The sequence below is a fragment of the Microcaecilia unicolor genome, chromosome 10 (genome assembly GCF_901765095.1).
Source record: "Microcaecilia unicolor chromosome 10, aMicUni1.1, whole genome shotgun sequence".
Lineage (NCBI taxonomy): Eukaryota > Metazoa > Chordata > Amphibia > Gymnophiona > Siphonopidae > Microcaecilia > Microcaecilia unicolor.
This window is the reverse complement of record NC_044040.1, coordinates 171,685,563-171,710,166: the sequence shown is the minus strand read 5'-3', so window position 1 is coordinate 171,710,166 and position 24,604 is coordinate 171,685,563. Positions and strand designations below refer to the sequence as shown.

At 44.7% G+C, this 24,604-nt stretch overlaps 1 protein-coding gene across 1 annotated transcript in view; it reads left to right on the top strand.

The window, feature by feature from the left end:
• Positions 1-24,604, top strand: part of TRIP12 (thyroid hormone receptor interactor 12) — a 470,187-nt gene that overhangs the window by 349,431 nt on the left and 96,152 nt on the right. Inside the window, 4 exon segments of the mRNA XM_030216098.1 lie at positions 4,532-4,689; positions 13,900-13,973; positions 20,835-21,034; positions 21,408-21,535. Coding sequence (XP_030071958.1) covers positions 4,532-4,689; positions 13,900-13,973; positions 20,835-21,034; positions 21,408-21,535 — 560 coding nt within the window.

Sequence of the window (24,604 nt, the reverse complement as noted above, 5' to 3'; positions counted from 1 at the left end):
ACAGGCGATGCAAGCTTCAGAATCAGGTCCGCCTGCGGATGCCTCGCCCTCAAGCTTGGGACTTTGTTCAGCTCCTGGGATCGATGACAGCCACCATGGAGGTGGTTCCCTGGGCGAGAGCTCATATGAGGCCGCTGCAGATTGCTCTGCTCCAGCAATGGTCTCCGATTTCCCAGGAATACCAACGCAGACTTAAGTGGCTCCCTGCGGCCCGGCCCAGTAATGATTGGTGGCTCTCCGACAGGATGCTGCGCCAGGGAATGCCGCTCGCACTTCCTTCTTGGTGCTTGGTGATAACAGATGCCAGCCTTTCGGGCTGGGTAGCTCATTGCCAGGGAAGCTATGCTCAGGGTCAGTGGACACCCATGGAAGCCGGGTGGTCCATCAATCGCTTGGAACTGAGAGCGATATTCCAGGCTCTTCTGGCCTTCCACAAGACTCTGGAGGGGCTTCCTGTCCGTGTTCTGTCAGACAATACGACAGCGGTGGCCTACATCAATCGCCAGGGCGGCACTCAGTGCAAGGCACTGGCTGCGGAGGCCGCTCAGATTTTCCACTTGCATCTGCTGTCAGCAGCTCACATAGCATGTCAGCAGCTCACATAGCAGGTCAGAGCAACATGCAAGCCAGTTTTCTCAGCAAACATCAAATCGATCCGGCGGAATGGGAACTAGCAGAAGAAGTTTTTCTTCAGATTTGTGCCAAATGGGGGACTCCCGGATTGGATCTAATGGCGTCAAGTTCAAATGCCAGTCCCTCGCTTTTTCAGCAGAAGGAGAGATCCTTGCTCGGCGGGGTTGGATGCACTACCTCAACCCTGGCCCCCGGGCCTCCTGTATGTGTTCCCTCCTTGGCCCTTGATAGGGCGAGTCCTCCTGCGGATTCGACCGCACCGAGGCTTGGTGATTCTCATCGCTCCGGATTGGCCAAGGCGTCCTTGGTATGCGGATCTCTGTCGATGCTGGTGGAGGCTCCACTCCCTTTGCCTCTGGTGCCAAACCTGTTGGTTCAGGGTCCGGTGACGATGGAGGACCCCTGCGATTTGGTCTTACGGCCTGGCTCTTGAGAAGGCGCAATTGAGAGACAAGGGCTACTCTAACAAGGTCATCTCTACTCTCTTGCAGGCCCGCAAGCAGTCTACCTCTGCAGCTTATGCTCGGATCTGGAGGAAGCTTGAGGCATGGTGTGTTTCAAAGGCGATCACACCCACGCGGGCTACAGTCTCGCCAGTACTGGACTTTTTGCAGGACGGCTTACAAAAAGGTCTGGCTTACAATTCCCTGCGAGTTCAAGTAACAGCTTTGACATGCTTTCGAGGGAAAGTCTCTGGCTTGTCCCTTGCTGCGCATCCGGACATTGTCCAATTTCTCAGAGGGGCGCTTCGGCTCCGTCCTCCTATGCGGTCACCGTGTCCGGCCTGGAACTTGGGGCTGGTGTTGAAGGCTCTCCAGCGTTCGCCTTTCGAGCTGCTTAGGCTGGCTACTGAGAAGGACGTGACTCTGTCTTTTTTGTGACCGTGCCATCAGCTAGACGCATTTCTGAGCTTCAGGCGCTTTCCTGTCGGGATCCTTTTCTACAGTTCTCAGATTCCGGGGTAGCGGTACGGACAGTGCCTTCCTTCCTGCCTAAGGTGGTTTCAGCGTTTCACCTGAACCAGCCCATTTTTCTACCTTCCTTTTCTAGGGAGGACTTTCCAGATTCCTTTGGGCAATTGCGTCTTTTGGATGTATGTAGGGCTCTGTTGCAGTATCTACAGATGTCAAATGACTTCAGGACTTCTGATCACCTTTTTCTATTGTTGACAGGTCCTCGACGCGGGGGTCCAGCGTCTAAGGCCACTATAGCCCGTTGGCTAAGGGAAGTAATTTTTTCTGTGTATCTGCTTTCAGGATGGTCTCCTCCTGAAGCGTTTAAAGCGCATTCCACGAGAGCGATTTCCTCCTCGTTGGCTGAGACGGGTGTTCTTTCTCTTCATGAGATCTGTCGTGCGGCTACTTGGGCTTCTCAGCTCTCGTTTGTACGGCATTACAGGCAGGATGTTGCAGCGAAGCAGGATGCGCATTTTGGGGCGCAAGTACTTGCTCGTGGAGTTGCCTGTTTCCACCCTACATAGGGAGTGCTTTTGTACATCCCATCAGTTAATGGATTCATCTGCTGTTGATGACATGGAAGGGAAAATTAGGTCTTACCTTGGTACTTTTCTTTCCTTTAGTCACAGCAGATGAATCCATGATCCCTCCCTGTCTGACTTTGTTTTTGTTCAGATCTTTCATGCAGATATTGTAGCTCCTCGGGAGGAGTTGAAGACAAGTTCTCAGAGTTTCTACATGCTGTTCTATTGCAGGAGGTTGAGATCGTCCCTCCTTTGTTTGGTTATTGCTCCGGTTCTGGGGCGTTTGTTCACTGTGAGGAAAGTTTGTTATGTTGCCTTTCTTATTCACTCTGCTTTGGAAATTTCATATACTGAAGGCAGAAGGGGCTAGCCGTCCAAGGTCACTGTGGTTTTTCAGTGTTTTCTATCTCCACCTGCTGGTAGGCGGATACAACCCATCAGTTAATGGATTCATCTGCTGTGACTAAAAGAAAGAAACTTAACAAGGTAAGAACCTAATTTTCCCTTCATATTGTAATCACCTAGAAAGCTTTTCTCGCCCTATATGTGCTTACAAGATTAATCTCCATGACATTCCTCACTGTCCTTTATGGAAACATTAAAAAGCTGTGATTCATATTTATATAATGTAAAATGTTCCTTGTATAGTCTGTTTTCTGGACAGACTGATTTCTGAAATGGCACAATGCTATACAAGGGTAATCAGAGGAGTAATGTAGTCAACAGGGCACACCCAAAGACACGAGGGAGACACATACTGTTATATACAGGGTTTATTCATAAAACATCAGTAGACTACACTAATCCTCTGATTATCCTTCTACGTCTGTAATGATCCCTGTTCCTTTACTTTTGTGTTTGATCCCCAAGCTACAATGTTATACAAGTCATTCAAATGTAATATAGTGTCGCTTTTTAGTGCAAGCAATCAAACACAAAAATGCTTATCTAAACTATGTATACAAATGATAGGAATCAGTACACCAAAAAGAGGGAAAAGAGTTTGTTTTTACAGAACCATGTATGGGGTAGACTTCCCAATAGACTCTTTAAGCAGCAGCCCTAGGGTTAGCTACCTTACCACTGGAAGTGATAATACTGTACAACCCTGTCCTTATTTTAGGTCAAATAAACAATGGGACGATACCACTATCTTTGAAACAAATAAAATTTTACCATCCGAAGTGGTTCAATCAATAAACAGTTGCTCATTCAACTTATTGCTTGTTCAACTTTTTCAATTTTTTACATGTACACCCCATTGCTTTGAAGTGTTCAAATATTTAACTTTTTTTAAAAATTTTTATGAAGACATATATAAAAAGAAGGAAAAAGCCTCTGTATTCCCGTTTTCAGTACGTGTTAGTGTCTGTTAACCGGGACAGAATCTTCATAGGCTCAAAAACCTCCTCTTATTTTTAATTAACAAAACCAGGTTATTATGACGAACACTTATCTTTTAGTGCCGTCCTTGCCGTTGCAATTTAGCTTCACTCTAATATGCCGACGGGGTCCCGTTTCGCCGTGCAGGCTTTCTCAAGGGAAACATCTGTTGCTACGATGTCAATCTACTTATTCAGCCCTGCCGTGCTCACTATCTGATAGTGAGCACGGCAGGGCTGAATAAGTAGATTGACATCGTAGCAACAGATGTTTCCCTTGAGAAAGCCTGCACGGCGAAACGGGACCCCGTCGGCATATTAGAGTGAAGCTAAATTGCAACGGCAAGGACGGCACTAAAAGATAAGTGTTCGTCATAATAACCTGGTTTTGTTAATTAAAAATAAGAGGAGGTTTTTGAGCCTATGAAGATTCTGTCCCGGTTAACAGACACTAACACGTACTGAAAACGGGAATACAGAGGCTTTTTCCTTCTTTTTATATATGTCTTCATAAAAAATTTTTAAAAAAGTTAAATATTTGAACACTTCAAAGCAATGGGGTGTACATGTAAAAAATTGAAAAAGTTGAACAAGCAATAAGTTGAATGAGCAACTGTTTATTGATTGAACCACTTATTTTAGGTCAGCCAGTCAACCCAATTTTAGGGAAAGGCCTCCGTCCTCCTTCCACCCTTCTGGTTGGAGGAGACATCTGGCAGTAGGAGGGTTAAATCCATCCCTTACTGTATAGCATTGAAATGTTAAACACAAATTTCTTTTTTCCTCTTACATTGTGGGGTGTACTGTCTCTCATTTCTGTTGACTTGAATTTTACAATAGTAAATCAGTATGAAAGCATCACATAGCTCATCTGTTGCTCGATAAGAAATATTGTGTACTAGTTAAAAGTAGTAATGTTTGCAAGGCTAACGTAGATATTTCTCTTGCACTGTTCTGTACAGCTAAAATGATATATTGATGATACTGTGCATGTAGAAATGTTTTCACAAATTATTTTGAGTTTTTCTCTCAACAGAGGATCCCAAGCATTAAAATTTTTCAACACACACCAGTTAAAGTGCCAGCTTCAGCGACATCCGGACTGTACTAATGTAAAGCAATGGAAGGGTGGACCTGTTAAGATTGATCCCTTGGCTTTGGTACAAGCCATTGAGAGATACCTTGTAGTTAGAGGTATTTTCTGTTTTATCACTTTAAGGTGTGAAGTTTTGTATTTAAGTTTTAGAAAAACAGTTTACTTTGGGACCTGTTTACTAACGTGCTTACTACAGTGAACAGTTACCACATGAATTGGTATGCAGTAACAATTATTGCATAACTGTGGCACTTAACCACATGAATTGGTATGCAGTAACAATTATTGCATAACTGTGGCACTTAACCTGCTCTATTTTGCATAGTAGCTGCTTCCTGGGACTATTTGCTCAGATACAGCGGTATTCATGGTTGTTGCTACTACAGATGTCAGTAGTTGAGAGAGTTCAGAGCTGTGGAAAGTTCATCTTTGACCCGATAGATTTCTGGCTTACAGTTATTTTGATTTGGCAGCCATAACTGTAAGGTAGTAAATACACTTGAATTTCCCTATCTCCAACATACTTCTACCCTCCCCCAGCGTATTGATCATTCAGAACACCCCTCTCCCTCACATATTCAATCACTTTTTCTCAAGTTTCTTTCCAGCCTTTTTTCTCCCCTGACTCAGTCTCTTCCCCCTAATCCCCTTCATCACATCTACCAGATGGTTCCACTGTCTGCGCCTGTCCTGCTCACACCTGAACCCATGTTATAAATCCTATCCCCAGAACCATTGTCTTCCTGTGTTACACAACTCTATGTACTCTGTATGGTGCATGAGATCCTGTGCTCTCTTGAGAATGGCTTGCAAGTTTGGGTACCATGCAGCTCATTACCTTTGAGAGCTGTATTATACAAAAGAACACTGGTTCCTCTTCCTCAGGTTGACATGCGGTTGTCACTCTGGATTGTCTGCATGGATTCCTCCCCATGCTGGCTCACAGTATTTAGTTCTGTGCTTGTGAAAACTGACTCTTGTGCAAACTGACTCTGGGAGGAATTCTGTGCAAATTTTGCATACAAATGTTGCTTAGAATTCCCCTAGGAATGACTAGGGACCGTCATTTCATAAGTATCTGCTGAGCCTAGAAGCCTTTCCTCCTAACTGCTTACACATTTAACATCCCTAAAGCAAGAGTTTTATTCCTAGTATTATTTTTCTCTATAGTCTCCTCTTGGTATAGGAAAAACAGAGACCGAGGAGATTGGACCTCAAGAAGATTTTACACTTCATGTGCATATTTTTTTGTGGAATATGGTCTTAAGATTTCTATTAAACATTAAGTGCAACTAATGTTTTTTCCGAAATTGCCTATTTAATTGCTACTTTCTGAGTTTAGTTTTATGTTTGAGATGTCATTTATGTTTAGCATGGTTAAACGTTCAATCCAGTGTCAAATGTTATTTATAAGGTTATTGTTTACCTTTCTAAGGTGCCTGTGTGTATTTGTTTCTCCGAGGACAAGCAGGTTGCTTGTTCTCACATGTGGGTCGACGTCCGCGGCGGCCCAGGAATCAGAAATTTTGTAAGCAAAATAAAAGGTTTTGCCAGAGAGTTCTGGCGTGCGAGTTGCGTGCACTGCGCATGCGCGGACGACTTGCCGCCCATCGTGCGATTGTGCTTCTTCCTTTTTTTCTCCGGTGTAAGGTGCGACAGTTTTTTCGCTGCGCTCTGATCAGGCCCAGGAAGAGGACATCTCTATGCGACTTAGTTTTGCTTTATTTTCGCTTTATTTTTGTTTACTCTTTTTTCAATATTTAAAAAAAAATTATTAATTCGTGTAGTTTTCTTGTTTTGTTTTTGCCACCTTTAAAGTTTCCTTTCTTTTCGACGAGGTCGGCCTTTGGGCCGCACGGTCGGGTTTACTCCCTTTTTGTGCCTTCTCTTTTTGGCACAATCACATCATTTGATTTTGCCGAGGCCGTTTTTCCTTCCATGTCATCGAAGACACCCAGCAGCTTCAAACGTTGTACTCGGTGCAACCGGATGATCTCAGGTACCGATACCCACGCCTGGTGTATCCAGTGCCTTGGGCCCGACCATAGCACAGCCGCTTGTAGTCTGTATCTTTGTATGAAGAAATGGACCCAGGCGTCTCGAGAAGCCCAACGAGAAAAGCTTATTGGGGCTTTGTCCGGTCCTTCAACAACGGTACCGAGGCCGGTGGCATCGACATATACAGGAGCATCGACATCGGGAGCAAAGGTAATGGCTTCTCAGAGACCAGTTCACGCTGGGAGCAGTGAGGCATCGAGTGGGTCTCCACATGCCTCGAGGCCTCCTGTTATGCAGGCCTCCCGGGACCGACCTTAGTCGGACCCGGCCCTGAGGGGGCGTGAGGTTTCCACGTCTTCCACATCGGTACCGAGGAGTCTCGATGACGGGCGTCGAGCGAAGGCGAAGAAGCACCGTCATCGTTCTCCTTCGACACACGGTACTGGGAGCTCCAGGGCATCGAGGGAGTCGATGCCGAGAGGATCGCTCCCCCTTGATACAGGAGGTGCCGATGCGTCGGTCACCTAGCGGCCGGTACCTGTTCCCAAGCCTCCATGGATTCTGACACCGCCTGTTCCACCGACCCCTGCAGCGTTTTCCGATGGCAGCTCCCGACAAATGCATCCGGGCCTTCTTTCCAGAATTTCTGGAGGGACTGCTACGTCAGTCAGCTTTGGTGTCGGGGGTGCCTGCGCCTTCCCTACCATCTGCTGCAGTGGTGTCTAGCCCTTTACCTGTGGTGAGGTCCCCAACTGCAATGCCGCCTGCCACCCAGGTCAACTCCCCTTAGACGGCTGTGGAGGGAGCTTCACCGCAGTCGGACCGGGCATCGGCCTCTCGACATTGCCACAAAGGACATCGTTCCTTGGCGTCAAAGCACCTTAACTCAGGTTTTATCCGACACTGAGCAGGAGCGTTTGTGGGAGTCAGATGAGGATCTCAGGTACTTCTTTTCTGATGAGTCCTTTGGGATTCCCTCTGATCCTTCCCCTCTGCTAGAAAGGAGACTTATCTCCACCAGAGAGTCTGTCCTCCCCTTTTGTCCGGGAAATGGCTACGGCTATTCCCTTTCTTGTGGAGGTTGAGGATGAGCCCAGGACTGAGATGCTTGAGGTCCTGGATTATTCTTCTCCACCTAAAGAGGCTGTGACAGTTTCTCTGCATAAGGTACTGAAGGAAGTCATAGTAACATAACATAGTAACATAGTAGATGACGGCAGAAAAAGACCTGCATGGTCCATCCAGTCTGCCCAAGACAAACTCATATGTGTATACCTTAACTTGAATTTGTACCTGTCCTTTTCAGGGCACAGACCATATAAGTCTGCCCAGCAGTATTTCCCGCCTCCCAACCACCAGTCCCGCCTCCCATCACCGGCTCTGGTACAGACCGTATAAGTCTGCCCTCCCCTATCCTCGCCTCCCAACCACCACCCCATCTTTCCCCCACCTGCTCCGCCACCCAATTTCAGCTAAGCTTCTGAGGATCCATTCCTTCTGCACAGGATTCCTCTATGCATATCACACGCATGTTTGAACTCCGTTACCGTTTTCATCTCCACCACCTCCCGCGGGAGGGCATTCCAAGCGTCCACCACCCTCTCCGTGAAAAAATACTTCCTGACATCTTTCCTGAGTCTGCCCCCCTTCAATCTCATTTCATGTCCTCTCGTTCTACCGCCTTCCCATCTCCGGAAAAGATTCGTTTGCGGATTAATACCTTTCAAATATTTGAACGTCTGTATCATATCACCCCTGTGTGAAACTGGTCAGCCCCTGTCTCTGGCCCCGTGGTCCCGAAAAAAGCTGAATCTCAGTATCGGATCCACGGTGAACCTGGTTTGATGAGGTCTCAATTACCCCACAATTCCATGGTGGTGGACTCCGCCCTCAAGAGAGCCAGGAGTACTAGAGACTATGGTTCGGCACCCCCAGGCAGAGAAGCTAGGACTCTTGATTCTTTTGGGAGGAAGATGTATCAGGCCGCTATGCTCGCTGCCAAGATCCAGTCATACCAGCTGTTCACGAGCGTCCACTTGCGGGACTCGATACGTCAACTGTCCAGCTTGGTTGATGCACTTCCTATGGAGCTGGCCGAGCCTTTTCGCTAGGTGGTCAGGCAGCAGAGGGCGTGTCGGAAGTTCCTGGCCAGGGGTACTTTTGACACTTTTGACGTGACATCCAGGATCGCTGCTCAAGGTATAGTGATGCGCAGATTCTCATGGCTGCGTGTCTCTGACCTGGATCATTCTGTCCAGCAGCGGATGGTGGATGTTTCTTGCCAGGGGGACAACCTTTTTGGAGAAAAAGTAGAGGATTTTGTTGATCAGATCAAGAAGCATAATGATGCAATGGATTCTCTCTCCCACTGGGCGTGTTCTGCTACTGTCTCCTCATCTAAGAGGTTTTTTGGGGGGAAGAGGAGTGCTCCCTATTCCTATCCTAGGCTTAGGTACACTCCTGCTTCTTGGCAGCCTTCCCAGGCTTAGCCCCAGCGCGCTGGTTCTCGTCAACAGCATGCGTTTAAGGCCCATTCTACTCCTCAGCAAAAGCAAGGGACAGGCTTTTGACTGGCTCCAGTTAAGCATAGCCTCAATAAAAGTGTCTATGCCGGACGACTTGCCGGTTGGAGGGAGGTTGATATTTTTTCACCAAAGGTGGCCTCTTATAACCTCCGACCGGTGGGTTCTTCAAATAGTCCAGTTAGAATACACCCTCAATCTGGAATCCAAACCTCCAAATTGCCCACCGGGAGCTCATTCTTACAGCTCCCAGCACAAGCAGGTACTTGCAGAGGAACTCTCCGCCCTTCTAAAGGCCAATGCGGTCGAACCCGTTCCACCAGGGGAAGAAGGGCTGGAATTCTATTCCAGGTACTTGTGCACAAAAAGAGGGGGGGTATGTCCCATCCTAGACCTAAGGGGCCTGAACAAATTTCTGGGTCGATAAAAGTTCAGAATGGTTTCTCTGGGCACCCTTCTTCCCATGATTCAAGAGAACGATTGGCGATGCTCTCTGGACTTAAAAGATGCTTACACACACATCTCGATACTTCAGCTCACAGGAAGTATCTTCGATTTCGGCTGGGAACACAGCACTTTCAATACTGTGTACTGCCTTTTGGTCTGACGTCCACGCCCAGAGTGTTGTAGGGTGAGATAAATAATACCTAGGGCAACAAGTACCCACAGATTACTTACACCAAGATTCCCTGATGCATAAGTCTGCCTAACAGACTCACTAGCTCTGTCTAGGGTGAGATACAGGAATCTTGCTTCTGGCACCTCTCCAGGTGTTTTGGTGTGTAGAGTGAAAAAGAAAGACACAGCTGATAGATATATATATTAGCTTTATTATGGATAAGAAAATAGAAATACTCTGCGCTAGCTTATGCAATAAAAATATCCCTTACTGATATGAGCACTACCAAAATATATTGTCTAAACTACACTCTGATTATCCTGAGACTAAGTACAGTAATGATTAGAACAGTACAAATGATAACCTAATAATCCTTATGAAACTTATCACATCGTATGCAAAATACACATTAGCTGCTTTCCCTGACCAAGAGCTGACATAAACCAGTCGTACTTAGATAAAACCACTGCCTAACCCCAGACCAGGAAATATATCACTGTGATCTTACCACGCTGTCGTGATGACGGCTTCAGATAAGACCGGAGCAGAATCTCCCCAGACGCTATTTAGCTGTCGGTGTCTTAGGTAGTGCAGGTCTTTATTAGCCCACGTAGGTTCCCGTCACTCCTTTGGTTATCAGAGCCAATATCTCTGCCACAGGTATTTGCACCAGGATGCAGGTCACGAGGTTGGTATCATACAAAGTCTCTGGCTCCCCCCGAGCCTTGCTGGATCTCTCAGGTCCTCTTACCAGTTGCCCCCCTTCCAAGGGTCTCCGACTCACTTCTTCTGTTCCCGCTTTCCCCGTCCCTCTCGGTCAGGTGACGGTAGGAACCAATCGTGATCTTGTCCAGCTCAGTACATGGCAAGAAGAGTTCTTTATTTTGTGACCTTGGAGAATGGTAACTTCTGGAGCCATGTCTGCCTCCCTACTCCGTTCTCAGGGTGATAGAAGGGGGTGTTTAGAACACAGACTGTCCTTGGCTTTAGCAAGCCTGTAAGTGATTTTCCACAAGCTGAAGCTGGATCTTGCTGAGACAGAGAGGTTGCAGCAGCCATCTTATTATACCAAGATGTCATAGGCTTGTATAGGCCAAGACCAGCTTAGGCTAGATCACAGGGAAATACCCCTACAGTGTTCACAAAGTGTCTGGCGGTAGTTGCAGCATCGCTGCAGAGACTAGGAGTGCATGTGTTCCCTTATCTCGACGATTGGCTGGTCAAGAGCACCTCGAAGGCAGGCGCTCAGCAGTCCCATGCGAATGACTATTTAGGTGCTAGAGCTACTGGAGTTCGTGATAAATTATTCCAAGTCCCGTCTCACCCCAGTTCAGGAATTGAAATTCATTGGAGCTCTGTTGAACATAAAGATAGCTCGTGCTTATCTTCCCGAGGCAAGGGCAGACAACCTCCTGTCCCTAGTGTCCTTAGTACGAGCGTCTCAACAGATCATGGCTCTGCAGATGTTGAGACTCCTGGGGCACATGGCCTCCACAGTTCATGTAACTCCCATGGCACGCCTGCACATGAGATCAGCTCAATGGACCGTAGCCTCCCAGTGGTGCCAAGCTACGGAAGATCTAGAGGATGTGATCAACTGTCCACCGACTTCCGGAATTCTCTGCAGTGGTGGACGATCGAACCAATTTGACCTTGGGACGTCCATTCCAAATTCCTCAGTCACAAAAAGTGCTGACGGATGCATCCCTCCTGGGGTGGGGAGCTCATGTGGATGGCTTCACACGACTGTGCAATCAAATTATATTGATTCAGACACCAACAAGCAGGGGGGCACAGGATCTTGCCCTCTGTGTCAGGAAGCCGTCCAGATGTGGCTTTGGGCTCACTGTCACTGCATGTTTCTCCAAGCCACTTATCTGGCAGGCGTAAACAACAGTCTGGCTGACAGGTTGAGCAGGATAATGCAACCTCACAAGTGGTCACTGAACATGGACGTTGTCAGCACGATCTTCCGAGCGTGGGGCACCCCCTTGGTAGATCTTTTTGCCACTCAGATCAATCACAAGGTCCCTCAGTTCTATTCCAGGCTTCAGGCCCACGACAGACTAGCGTGAGTTGCCTCTCTCCTGCATTGGGGGACAGGCCTTTTGTATGTGTATTCTCCCATGCCTTTAGTAGGGAAGACTTTGCTAAAACTCAAGAAAGACTGCGGAACCATGATTCTGATTGCTCCCTTCAGATTTGGTTCCCTCTTCTTCTGGAGTTGTCCTCTGAGAAACTGTGGAGATTGGGGTGTTTTGCAACCTCATCACCCAGAACAAGGGGTCGCTTCTGCATCCCAACCTCCAGTCTCTGGCTCTCACGGCCTGGATGTTGAGGGCGTAGATTTCGCCTCCTTGGGTCTTTCTGAGTGTGTCTCCCGAGTCTTGCTTGCTTCCAGGAAAGATTCCACGAAGAGGTTTTACTCTTTCAAATGGAGGAGGTTTGCCGTCTGGTGTGACAGCAAGGCCCCAGATCCTCTTTCTTGTCCTACACAGACCCTGCTTGAATACCTTCTACACTTATCAGAGTCTGGTCGCAAGACAAACTCCATAAGAGTTCACCTTAGTGTGATTAGTGCTTATTGCCTTGTAGAGGGTAAGCCTATCTCTGGACAGCCTTTAGTTGTTCACTTTATGAGAGGTTTGCTTTTGTTGAAGCCCCCTGTCAAACCTCCACCAGTGTCATGGGATCTCAACGTCATTCTCACCCAGCTGATGAAAACTCCTTTTGAGCCACTGAATTCCTGCCATCTGAAGTACTTGACCTGGAAGGTCATTTTCTTGGTGGCTGTTAATTCAGCTCGTAGAGTAAGTGAGCTTCAGGCCTTGGTAGTGCATGCACCTTATATCAAATTTCATCACAACAGAGTAGTCCTCCGCACACACCCTAAGTTTGTGCCAAAGGTGGTGTAGGAGTTCCATCTGAACCAGTCAATTGTCTTGCCAACATTTTTCCCCGTCATACCTGCCCTGGCGAAAGCAGTTTGCATACCTTGAACTGCAAGAGAGCATTGGCCTTTTACATGGAGCGGACAAAGCCCTTCAGACAGTCCACCCAGTCGTTTTTCTTTTGATCCCAACAGGAGGTGAGTCGCCATTGGAAAACGCACAATCTCCAATTGGCTAGCACAGGGGTAGGCAACTCCGGTCCTCGAGAGCCGCAGGCAGGTCAGGTTTTCAGGATATCCACAATGAATATGCAGGAGATAGATTTGCAAGCACTGCCTCCTTGGTATGCAAATCTATCTCCTGCATATTCATTGTGGATATCCTGAAAACCTGACCTGCCTGCGGCTCTCAAGGACTGGAATTGCCTACCTCTGGGGTAGCAGATTGAATTTCCTTCACTTATGCCCAGGCTTGGTTGACTCTAGAGAGCAATGGCTGCGTCAGTGGCTCACATAGCCTCCATTGAAGAGATTTGCAAAGCTGCTACGTGGTCATCAGTCCACACATTTACATCTCATTACTGCTTTCATCAGGATACCCGACATGACAGTCTGTTTGGGCAGTCGGTGCTGCAGAATCTGTTTGGGGTTTAGGATCCAACTCCACCCCCCCCCCCCCCCCCGACCCATTTTTGTTCTGTTCCAGTCTGCACTCTCATTTAGTTGTTTATGGTTTCAGGTCAAGTTATGTTATGTCCTCGCCGTTGCGAGGCCCAATTGACCATTGTTCATTGTTTTGAGTGAGCCTGGGTGCTAGGGATACCCCACATGTGAGAACAAGCAGCCTGCTTGTCCTCGGAGAAACCGAAGATACTTACCTGTAGCAGGTATTCTCCGAGGACAGCAGGCTGATTGTTCTCACAAACCCGCCCACCTCCCCTTTGGAGTTGTTATTATTGGTTTGTGTTTATGCTTTTTGATAAAACTGAAGAAGCGCACGCTCGCGCAATGGGCGGGAAGGTGTCCGTGCATGCATAGTGCACGCGACTCACGCGCCAGAGTTCTCTGGCAAAACCTTTTGTTTATTTTGCTTACAAAATTTCCAATTCCTGGGCCGCCGCCCCAAATGTGAGAACAATCAGCCTGCTGTCCTCGGAGAATATTTGCTACAGGTAAGTATCTTCGCTGTATGTATGTATGTATGTATATGGAGATATATAGACACTAAAATGTCTGATAACTGCTATTCAATTTGAAACAAACCAGACTTTTGTTACAGGTTATGGAAGAGTAAGAGAAGATGATGAGGACAGTGATGAAGATGGATCAGATGAGGAAATAGACGAATCTTTGGTAAGATGATGCTTAATGTGAGATTTTACTTAACTTTAGGTCTACTGTTTCTTTCCTGTATGTGTGGTGCACATGTTTACCCAGTTTTTAGGTTTTTATAACATTACATTATATTACATTACATTAAGGTCTTATAGCCCTCTACAACCAGCAAGTTCTGAGTGGGTAACATCAAGAAAGTTGAATTCCCTGCAGTATTGAACTTTTGAAAATACCACCCTAGAAACCACAGGAATTCTCCCCTGCATTTTAAAAATATTTATATTTAATTTACTCCATCATTCACCTAGTATTAAACAATCCTTCCGAATGCTATACAAAATTGGCTTTTCAACAGAAGTAACTTCCAGTTGCTGTTTAGGATTATAGCAATTTTTCCTAATTACTTCTCCTTTCTTCTCCTTCTCACCTCTTAGACACATCAGATCTGGTATCACATTCCTTTACAGTACAGGTCGTAAGCAAACTGAAAGAAACTAGATACACAATGAAAGTAAACATTCTCTTTTACTTTATTCCTAGGAATTGTTTCATCTACAGAGGCATTATATCTATTGTTACCAATGGCAGTAAACTTTTCCATTAATCCAATTTGGGCTAGTTGGGTGCACCATTGGGTCATCATAGGAGTATCTGGGTTCCAGTTAGCCGCAGTCAACCCCATAATTGTCAATTTAGTACTTCCTCTGTCCTATTTATGGTAGAAGTCCCACCAAGAAAATCGGATCCAACCCCATGCCAGATAACGCTTCAGCAGAATTTATTTCCTTTCCAGTATCCTGAGATCCCATGTCATTTCCACCAAATATGAAGAAATGATCTCTTCTCAGAGCACCCTCTCCAGCAGAACTCAGAAGCTGTTGGATATTGATTTGTCAAATGGATGCATATACCACCATACAATATTTTGTAGATGTTAAGGAGCTCATCTATTGAAAAATATGCCATTACTTTTTCAGATAATTCTTCACCCAGAAATTTCTCCTAAACTAATATCAAGCTGCCCAGCTCAGAGTGGCCATAGGGTGGGCCATACACTTTTGATTAAATTTGATGAATTCAGTCCCTTTCAAATAATTATAGAACTTCATTATCACCTATTTCAGTTTTGAGAGTTCCACCTCTGCTCCAACAAGGCGGTTTCTTCCATCCTCAAAAAGCCCCATTCTTCTGTTCATTAGGGGTGTATTTGCACATTTGCGGGTTTTTGAGAAACCAATATTTTTTTCTCTGATTAGAGTTTTTTTACATTGGTTTGTTTTTTTTTAACCCGTTTTAATAAAAGAAAAGGACCAATGATAAGAATACAGCTCCAGTTATAGCGTTGGAGCTCTCTTGAAAAAAAGAACAACTTTTCTATATAGAATTGCCAAGCTTGGAAGCGTTGAGGTCCATGGTTGATAAAAACAGTTACTGTGTTCACATACTGAGAGAGGGATATCCAAATACCATCTGGTAGAAACCTGTAAAGAAATGGATTTTATAACCAGTGGTCCCCAGAAGATAGATTATGAGAAATCAAAAGTAGTATACTATGCCATTCTTTGTATTGTTTGAATATTTTTACTGCTGTAATTGTCTATTGCTCATGTTTGGTTTATTCTTTGTACCCCACCTTGAGTGAATTCCTTCAAAAAGGTGGTAAATAAATTCTAATAAATTAAATAAGTAAATAAACTTGTATAAGGGATTATTTTTGCATGTAATTGATTAGAATGATATTTACATGCATACTTGCTGCCTAACTTTAGGTGGCTCTTTATTGAATTACCTCCTATAAATATTTTGTCCATGTTGTTTAAATGTTCTAATGTATGCCTATTAAGGTGCTGACTTGTTCTAATGTATTGGTATACTATTTTTCTATTATGAATATTCTACTGTGAGGTTTTAATGTGTATATTTATGATATTGTATTATGTCATTGCTATTAATAGAATTTAATTTCGCCTATTTCCAAGTTTGTCACTGATTGTACTTTATATTTGACTAGTAAAAAAGCCCTGTTTCTGATGCAAATGAAACGGGGGCTAGCAATGTTTTCTTCTGTGTGCATGTGGGAGTGTGTGTGTCCCTGCTCTCTGGCCTCTCTCCCCTCCCCCCTCTGAGTCCTTCACTGTTACAGAGCCAGCGATTTGATTTCGTGCTCTTCTGTTTTCCTTCACTGACTGTGTTACAGAGAGGGCGGGGCAGACACTCATAGGGAAACCGGATATCTCGCCCCCTTCACACTTCCGGCTGGAGGCTTCATAGAACGTTGGTGTTGCTTTTTATATAGGGAGATCATTTTGTTATTGTTACGCTAACATAATGTAAGTTGTTTGTCAGGCTATGCGTGTTGTTCAGTGCCTTGAGTCAATCTCTTCATAAAGGCAGTTAATAAATTCCAATAAACTAATTTGTGTTCTCCAGATTTAGGTCCCCTAAATCTAGAGAGGGGAGAGGGATCTTGGGGTGATAGTATCTGAGGATTTGAAGGCGACAAAACTGTGTGACAAGGCGGTGGCTGTATCTAGAAGGTTGTTGGGCTGTATAGAGAGAGGTGTGACCAGCAGAAGAAAGGGAGTGTTGATGCCCCTGTATAAGTCGTTGGTGAGGCCCCATCTGGAGTATTGTGTTCAGTTTTGGAGGCCGTATCTTGCTAAGGATGTAAAAAGAATCGAAGCGGTGCAAAGAAAAGCTACGAGAATGGTATGGGATTTGCATTACAAGACGTATGAGGAGAGACTTGCTGACCTGAACATGTATACCCTGGAGGAAAGGAGAAACAGGGGTGATATGATACAGACGTTCAAATATTTGAAAGGTATTAATCCGCAAATGAACCTTTTCCAGAGATACGAAGGCGGTAGAACGAGAGGACATGAAATGAGATTGAAGGGGGGCAGACTCAAGAAAAATGTCAAGAAGTAGTTTTTCACGGAGAGAGTGGTGGATGCTTGGAATGCCCTCCCGTGGGAGGTGGTGGAGATAAAAACGGTAACGGAATTCAAACAATGCGTGGGATTAACATAAAGGAATCCTGTTCAGAAGAAATGGATCCTCAGGAGCTTAGCCGAGATTGGATAACAGAGCCGGTAGTGGGAGGCGGGGCTGGTGGTTGGGAGGCGGGGATAGTGCTGGGCAGACTTGTAGGTCTGTGCCCTGAAAAAGACAGGTACAAATCGAGGTAAGGTATACACAAAAAAGTGGCACATTTCTTGAGCAGACTGGATGGACCGTGCAGGTCTTTTTCTGCCGTCATCTACTATGTTTACTATGTGTGATCTACCCTGTTCTGAAGGGTAAACTATTGGATCCATTGAAAATGGAGCTTTATTGACCTATTAAAAATGTTTTTTTATTGAAACTCTTAGAAAAAAATAGCAGTACAACAACTAGTGGACAAGTTCTGTATTACATCTGAGACAGGCAGCATTCCACAGAGACCAATTTGGTAGCACTCCTTATGAGATGTGGAGTATTTTGGATGCAGGTGACTTAGTTCTGGTGGGAGTAGTTGGATTTAGCTTCTATACAGTGGTGGAAATAAGTATTTGATCCCTTGCTGATTTTGTAAGTTTGCCCACTGACAAAGACATGAGCAGCCCATAATTGAAGGGTAGGTTATTGGTAACAGTGAGAGATAGCACATCACAAATTAAATCCGGAAAATCACATTGTGGAAAGTATATGAATTTATTTGCATTCTGCAGAGGGAAATAAGTATTTAATCCCTCTGGCAAACAAGACCTAATACTTGGTGGCAAAACCCTTGTTGGCAAGCACAGCGGTCAGACGTCTTCTGTAGTTGATGATGAGGTTTGCACACATGTCAGGAGGAATTTTGGTCCACTCCTCTTTGCAGATCATCTCTAAATCATTAAGAGTTCTGGGCTGTCGCTTGGCAACTCGCAGCTTCAGCTCCCTCCATAAGTTTTCAATGGGATTAAGGTCTGGTGACTGGCTAGGCCACTCCATGACCCTAATGTGCTTCTTCCTGAGCCACTCCTTTGTTGCCTTGGCTGTATGTTTTGGGTCATTGTCGTGCTGGAAGACCCAGCCACGACCCATTTTTAAGGCCCTGGCGGAGGGAAGGAGGTTGTCACTCAGAATTGTACGGTACATGGCCCCATCCATTCTCCCATTGATGCGGTGAAGTAGTCCTGTGCCCTTAGCAGAGAAACACCCCCAAAACATAACATTTCCACCTCCATGCTTGACAGTGGGGACGGTGTTCTTTGGGTCATAGGCAGCATTTCTCTTCCTCCAAACACGGCGAGTTGAGTTCATGCCAAAGAGCTCAATTTTTGTCTCATCTGACCACAGCACCTTCTCCCAATCACTCTCGGCATCATCCAGGTGTTCACTGGCAAACTTCAGACGGGCCGTCACATGTGCCTTCCGGAGCAGGGGGACCTTGCGGGCACTGCAGGATTGCAATCCGTTATGTCGTAATGTGTTACCAATGGTTTTCGTGGTGACAGTGGTCCCAGCTGCCTTGAGATCATTGACAAGTTCCCCCCTTGTAGTTGTAGGCTGATTTCTAACCTTCCTCATGATCAAGGATACCCCACGAGGTGAGATTTTGCGTGGAGCCCCAGATCTTTGTCGATTGACAGTCATTTTGTACTTCTTCCATTTTCTTACTATGGCACCAACAGTTGTCTCCTTCTCGCCCAGCGTCTTACTGATGGTTTTGTAGCCCATTCCAGCCTTGTGCAGGTGTATGATCTTGTCCCTGACATCCTTAGACAGCTCCTTGCTCTTGGCCATTTTGTAGAGGTTAGAGTCTGACTGATTCACTGAGTCTGTGGACAGGTGTCTTTCATACAGGTGACCATTGCCGACAGCTGTCTGTCATGCAGGTAACGAGTTGATTTGGAGCATCTACCTGGTCTGTAGGGGCCAGATCTCTTACTGGTTGGTGGGGGATCAAATACTTATTTCCCTCTGCAGAATGCAAATAAATTCATATACTTTCCACAATGTGATTTTCCGGATTTAATTTGTGATGTGCTATCTCTCACTGTTACCAATAACCTACCCTTCAATTATGGGCTGCTCATGTCTTTGTCAGTGGGCAAACTTACAAAATCAGCAAGGGATCAAATACTTATTTCCCCCACTGTATTTGATGTTGTGAATGCTGCCTTGCTTTTAGATCGACTGATTAGAAATTGTCTTGGAGGGAACAGTTTTGTTGGGTAGACTGGATGGACCATACAGGTCTTTTTCTGCCGTCACCTACTATGTTACTATGTTACTAACTGAGCTCTTGTTCAGTCCAACTCTACCGTTGCTGCCTATTAAAGAACCAGTAACATGCAAAATTGTACACTTCTATATGCCCAACCACTCGCAGAAAACCCCTTTTGCCCCCCCCCCCCCCCCACGCAATAGTACCCTGCAACTAGCCAACTTACCCGAAGGGCCCCCTTATGGTGTGACCCCCCCACTTCCCCTTAGATTACCCTATACCCATACCTAAAAATAATTCCCTGGGATCTAGTAAGCAGGCAAGAGTGATTCCCAGTTACTCTTTCCCTTGCTAGCACTGGGATTTGAAATGGTGCTGGCAACTCCTAGAAGTAGTCTTAAGGCCACTAGGGGAGGGGGTCATCTTTCAAGGACTACTAGCAGTGGCACCACAAGATGATTAATAGTGTTGCAGGTAGAGCTGTACCGAATAGCATATTTTACTATTTGGCTGAATACGAATACCTACTGAATGCAAATAATGGGCATTGAGTGGAGGAGTGGCATAGTGGTTAGAGCACTGGTCTTACAATCCAGAGGTGGCCAGTTCAAATCCCACTGCTGCTCTTTGTGATCTTGGGCAAGTCATTGCCTCAGGTACAAACTTAGATTGTGAGCCCTCCTGGGACAGAGAAATAATCTAGTGTACCTGAATGTAACTCACCTTGAGCTACTACTGAAAAAGGTGTGAGCAAAATCCAAATAAATAATAAAAAGAAGCAACATGAAATCAGAGATCAAGTGTTTATTTCAGTAGAATTTAGCACAGTAGAGCCCCGGATTATTCGTATTCAAATTTAAAACACTATTCAGCCAAATACGAGTAATGTATTTGGGGCACTATTTTGAGCTGAATCGAATATGAATATTCAGTACAGCCCTAGTCACTGATGTCGTTTTGGATTCTGGCAGGGGAGGGGTAGGCGGGCAGCCCTTTGGGTTGGAGTGGCTAGTTGTGGGTTACTAATGGGGGGAGGGCTACAACAGGAGCTTTATTGTGGGGGATATATGAGAGTGTACAGTTTTACGTGGTGCTACCCCTTTTACGAGACAGTTCAGAAACATCGATGGACTGATTCTTCTTGTGAGGTGACTCACAAGCAGTGTTGGTCCTTTACCATAGTAATCAGCAACCTGCAGTATGGTAGGTTGGTGACTTCCCTGGTAAATCAAGGTGCAGCAAAAGCCTCCCCCCCCCCCCCCCCCCCCCCCCCCCCCCGTGCTGCTTGTTAACTTCCCCTAAATGATGATATTCTGTCTGCAAGGGTTGAAGGTATAACCCAATGGTTAGAGCAGATGACTGGGAACCAGAGAGCCCAAGTTCAAATCCTACAGCAGCTCCTTGTGGCCTTGAGCCAATCCCCTTAACCTTCCATTTTCTTTGAATGCCTGGAGCAGCGCTGGCAACCCTCTCCTTTAAGACCTGCAGTAAACTCTCATGATTGTCGCGGTCCCTCTAAGTCATTCACAGCTGGGTGCTTGTGAGCAGGGGTACTAATATACTATATCATTCTGTTTGCAAGACTGTAAAGAAAATGTTCAAACTATTTTACAGTGAACTTCACTATGTTTACAAACCATTTTTAGTAACTAATTTACCTAGTTTCCCTTTTCTGTCCTTAGGCTGCTCAGTTTTTAAATTCAGGGAATGTGCGACATAGACTTCAGTTCTATATTGGTGATCATTTGCTGCCATATAATATGACTGTATATCAGGCAGTCAGGCAGTTCAGCATTCAAGCTGAAGAGGAGAGGGAATCTACCGATGATGAAAGTAATCCATTAGGAAGAGCTGGAATATGGACAAAAACTCACACGATATGGTAAGTCTAGGGAAGAATATTAATTGTCTCTTGCTTCCATGTGTCTTGTATTTTATTTTTTGTTCTACAGCAGAGGTATTCACTCCCAGTTTTTGAGATATCCCTGATGACTCTGTATACAAAAGATTTGCATTCAGTGGAGGTTGTATCTAAGCAAATGTATCTCATGCATAGTTATTGAGAATATCCTAAAAACCTAAACCCTTTTTGGCCCTCAAGGGCTGGGAGTGAATACCACTGTTCTGCTGGCTTTCTGCATGCTTTGACTCTTATTCTAATATCACTTGGGACTCTCTGTGGCTTTGTATATTGGAATTTTCTGTGGCTGTGTTATCCATTAACCTAGTATGATTGTATATATTTAATATTTCAGGTACAAACCAGTCAGAGAGGAAGAAGAGAGTAATAAAGACTGTGTTGGTGGTAAGAGAGGAAGGGCACAAACTGCTCCAACCAAAACATCCCCCAGAAATGCAAAAAAGCACGACGAATTGTGGCATGGTGAGAGCATGTCCTGTGGCTCAGTAGCAGTTGGGTGCAGAAGAGACTTTGTGAAATTTTATGAGAAAATTAGATTAACATTGACTTTTTTTATTTTAAAATAAGTTCTACTTTACCGTCAGCAAACTTATTGACTCTTCTATTGCCTGGTTTATAAGTTAAATGCAGTAGTAAGAAGTGGGTTCTCTTGTACATTTGGGTTCAGGGACTGCAAAGTTTTTCTCTACCAGAAATACATAAGCAGTGAGATCCCTTTTCCTGCTTATTTGTTCCTTTTGTGTACCACAAAGATCAACACATGTGAAACTCCCCACATATATCCAGAAATGTTTAGTAATGCCTTCTGTTATATTACTATCATGTATTCTATTACCATGCAACCCAAAATACTTCTGTAATACCAAATGTCTATTCTCTTCCTAGTTCCACTATCCATGATATATTGTAAGCCACATTGAGCCTGCAAAGAGGTGGGAAAATGTGGGATACAAATGCAATAAATAAAAATAAATTATAGAATCTTAAATTCATAAATGGAATTCAGTTTGTATAAGTGAATGGGGATGGGACGACTTCCCTATGAGGAAAGGCTAAAGCGGCTAGGGCTCTTCAGCTTGGAAAAAAGGCGGCTGAGGGGAGATATGATAGAGGTCTATAAAATAATGAGTGAAGTTGAACAGGTAGATGTGAAGCGTTTGTTCACGCTTTCCAAAAATACTAGGACTCTAGGGGGCATGCAATGAAGCTACAATGTAGTAAATTTAAAACGAATCGGAGAAAATGTTTCTTCACTCAACATGTAATTAAACTCTGGAATTCATTGCCAGAGAATGTGGTAAAGGCGGGTTAGCTTAGCGGAGTTTAAAAAAGGTTTGGACGGCTTCCTAAAGGCAAAGTCCATAGACCGTTATTAAATGCACTTGGGGAAAATCCGCTATTTCTGGGATAAGCAGTATAAAATGTTTTGTACATTTTTGGAATCTTGCCAGGTATCTGTGACCTGGATTGGCCACTGTTGGAAACAGGATGCTGGGCTCGATGGACCTTTGGTCTTTCCCAGTATGGCAATACTTATGTAACTGTTTTTCTCTTATATTTGTGCTGAACAATTGAAATGTTGACCATATGTTAGTTATAAAGTAATTTAAGATGCTGGGTTGTTGAGATTGTTTATTTTTACCTCCACCACATATCTACACATACTTTAACTTAGATCAAATCCTTATCTCTTTCAAAAGATGGCATCTAGACTCCATCCCTGTATGAGGTCAGAATTTTGAAAACACTGATTTGCTCTTTAAAGTGACAGCAGTACATGTAATGAGGGTTCTTCATGGATAGCATGGATCCTGTAAATACTGTTGTCACAAGACAGAGCCAACTTTAATCATGGGATGGACTGGAGGGATTATGTGGCTTGTAGCATCCTGATGTCCGTAAAGACTTCCCCCCGTTTCAGGAATACAACTATGCTTTCTCCATGGACAAGCAGAATCATTACAGACGCTTAAAAGTGGAGAGAGATTTGCATGCACTGCCTCCACTGCATGCAAATCTCTCATGAAAATTTATTGTCGATATCCTGAAAACCTGACTGACTTTGCCTCCAGGACCGGATTTGGGAACCACTGCACTAAGACTTGAATCAGATAGCGAAAGGAGATTCAATTTTCTATGTAGAAGGTGCTATTTTATGGAATATACTCCCTATTGGAATTTGACAAATTAGCTCTGATTCAACTTAGAAAACAGCTTAAATGCTTTTATTTATTTATTTGTTGCGTTTGTAACCCACATTTTCCCACCTATTTGCAGGCTCAATGTGGCTTACATAGTACCAGTGGCGTTCGCCAAGACCGTTCGAGAAGCAAGTACAATGTGATGTTGTGGTCAAGGTTCATGTGTTTCAGGCATGATTGGGGTCGAAGAGAGGAGGAGTTAGGTAATGTCCATAACGAGCTTTGGTTTTGCTGTGTTGCAGAGTTCAGGCATTTATGTTGGGTCGGTAGGGTATGTCTTTTTGAACAGGGTGGTTTTTAGTGATTTCCTGAAGTTTAGATGGTCGTAGGTTGTTTTCACATTAAGAACCTGTTGTTTTCACATTAAGAAAAGTTGTTTTCACAGCTTTTGGGAGTGCGTTCCTCAGTTGTGTGCTTATGTAGGAGAAGCTGGATGCATTAGTTGATTTGTATTTGAGACCTTTGCAATTTGGGTAGTGGAGGTTTAGATAGGTTCATGATGATCCAGATGTGTTTCTAGTTGGTAGGTTTATGAGGTCTGTCATATATCCTGGGGCTTCGCTGTAGATAATTTTATGGACCAGGGTGCAAATTTTGAAGGCTATACGTTCTTTGATTGGGAGCCAATGCAGTTTTTCTCGGAGGGGTTTACCGTTTTCGAACCGAGTCTTACCAAATATCAGCCTAGCTGCAGTGTTTTGAGAGGTCTGGAGTTTCTTTGTGAGTTGTTCTTTGCATTCCGCATAAATTCCATTGCAATAGTCTGCATGGCTTAATACCATTGATTATATTAAGTTGTAGAATATTTCCTTCGGGAAGAATGGTTTCACGCGTTTAAGTTTCCACATTGAGTGGAACATTTTCTTAACTGTGGAGTTCACTTGGCTCTCGAGTGTAAGATTCCGGTCGATTGTAACGCTGAGTATTTTCAGGCTTTCTGAGATAGGGAGGGTGTAGTCTGAGGCATTTAAAGTTGTGGGTTTGTTCTTATTGTGTTGAGATGAGAGGATGAGGCAGTGGGTTTTTTCAGTGTTTAGTTTCAGTTGAAATGCATTTGCCCATGAGTCCATGGTGTTCAAACCAAGCTTAATTTCGCTGATAATTTCTGACAGGTCATGTCTAAAGGGGATGTATATTGTGATGTCTGCATAGATGAACGGATTGAGGCCGTGGTTGGCTAGGGACTTTGCTAGTGGGATCATTGTTAGATTGAACAGTATTGGTGATAGTGGTGAACCTTGAGGTACTCCGCAGTCTGCATTCCACGGTGGCGAGATGTTTGAGTTTACTTTCACTTGGTATGTTCTGGTAGTCAGCCCTTGTTCCAGCT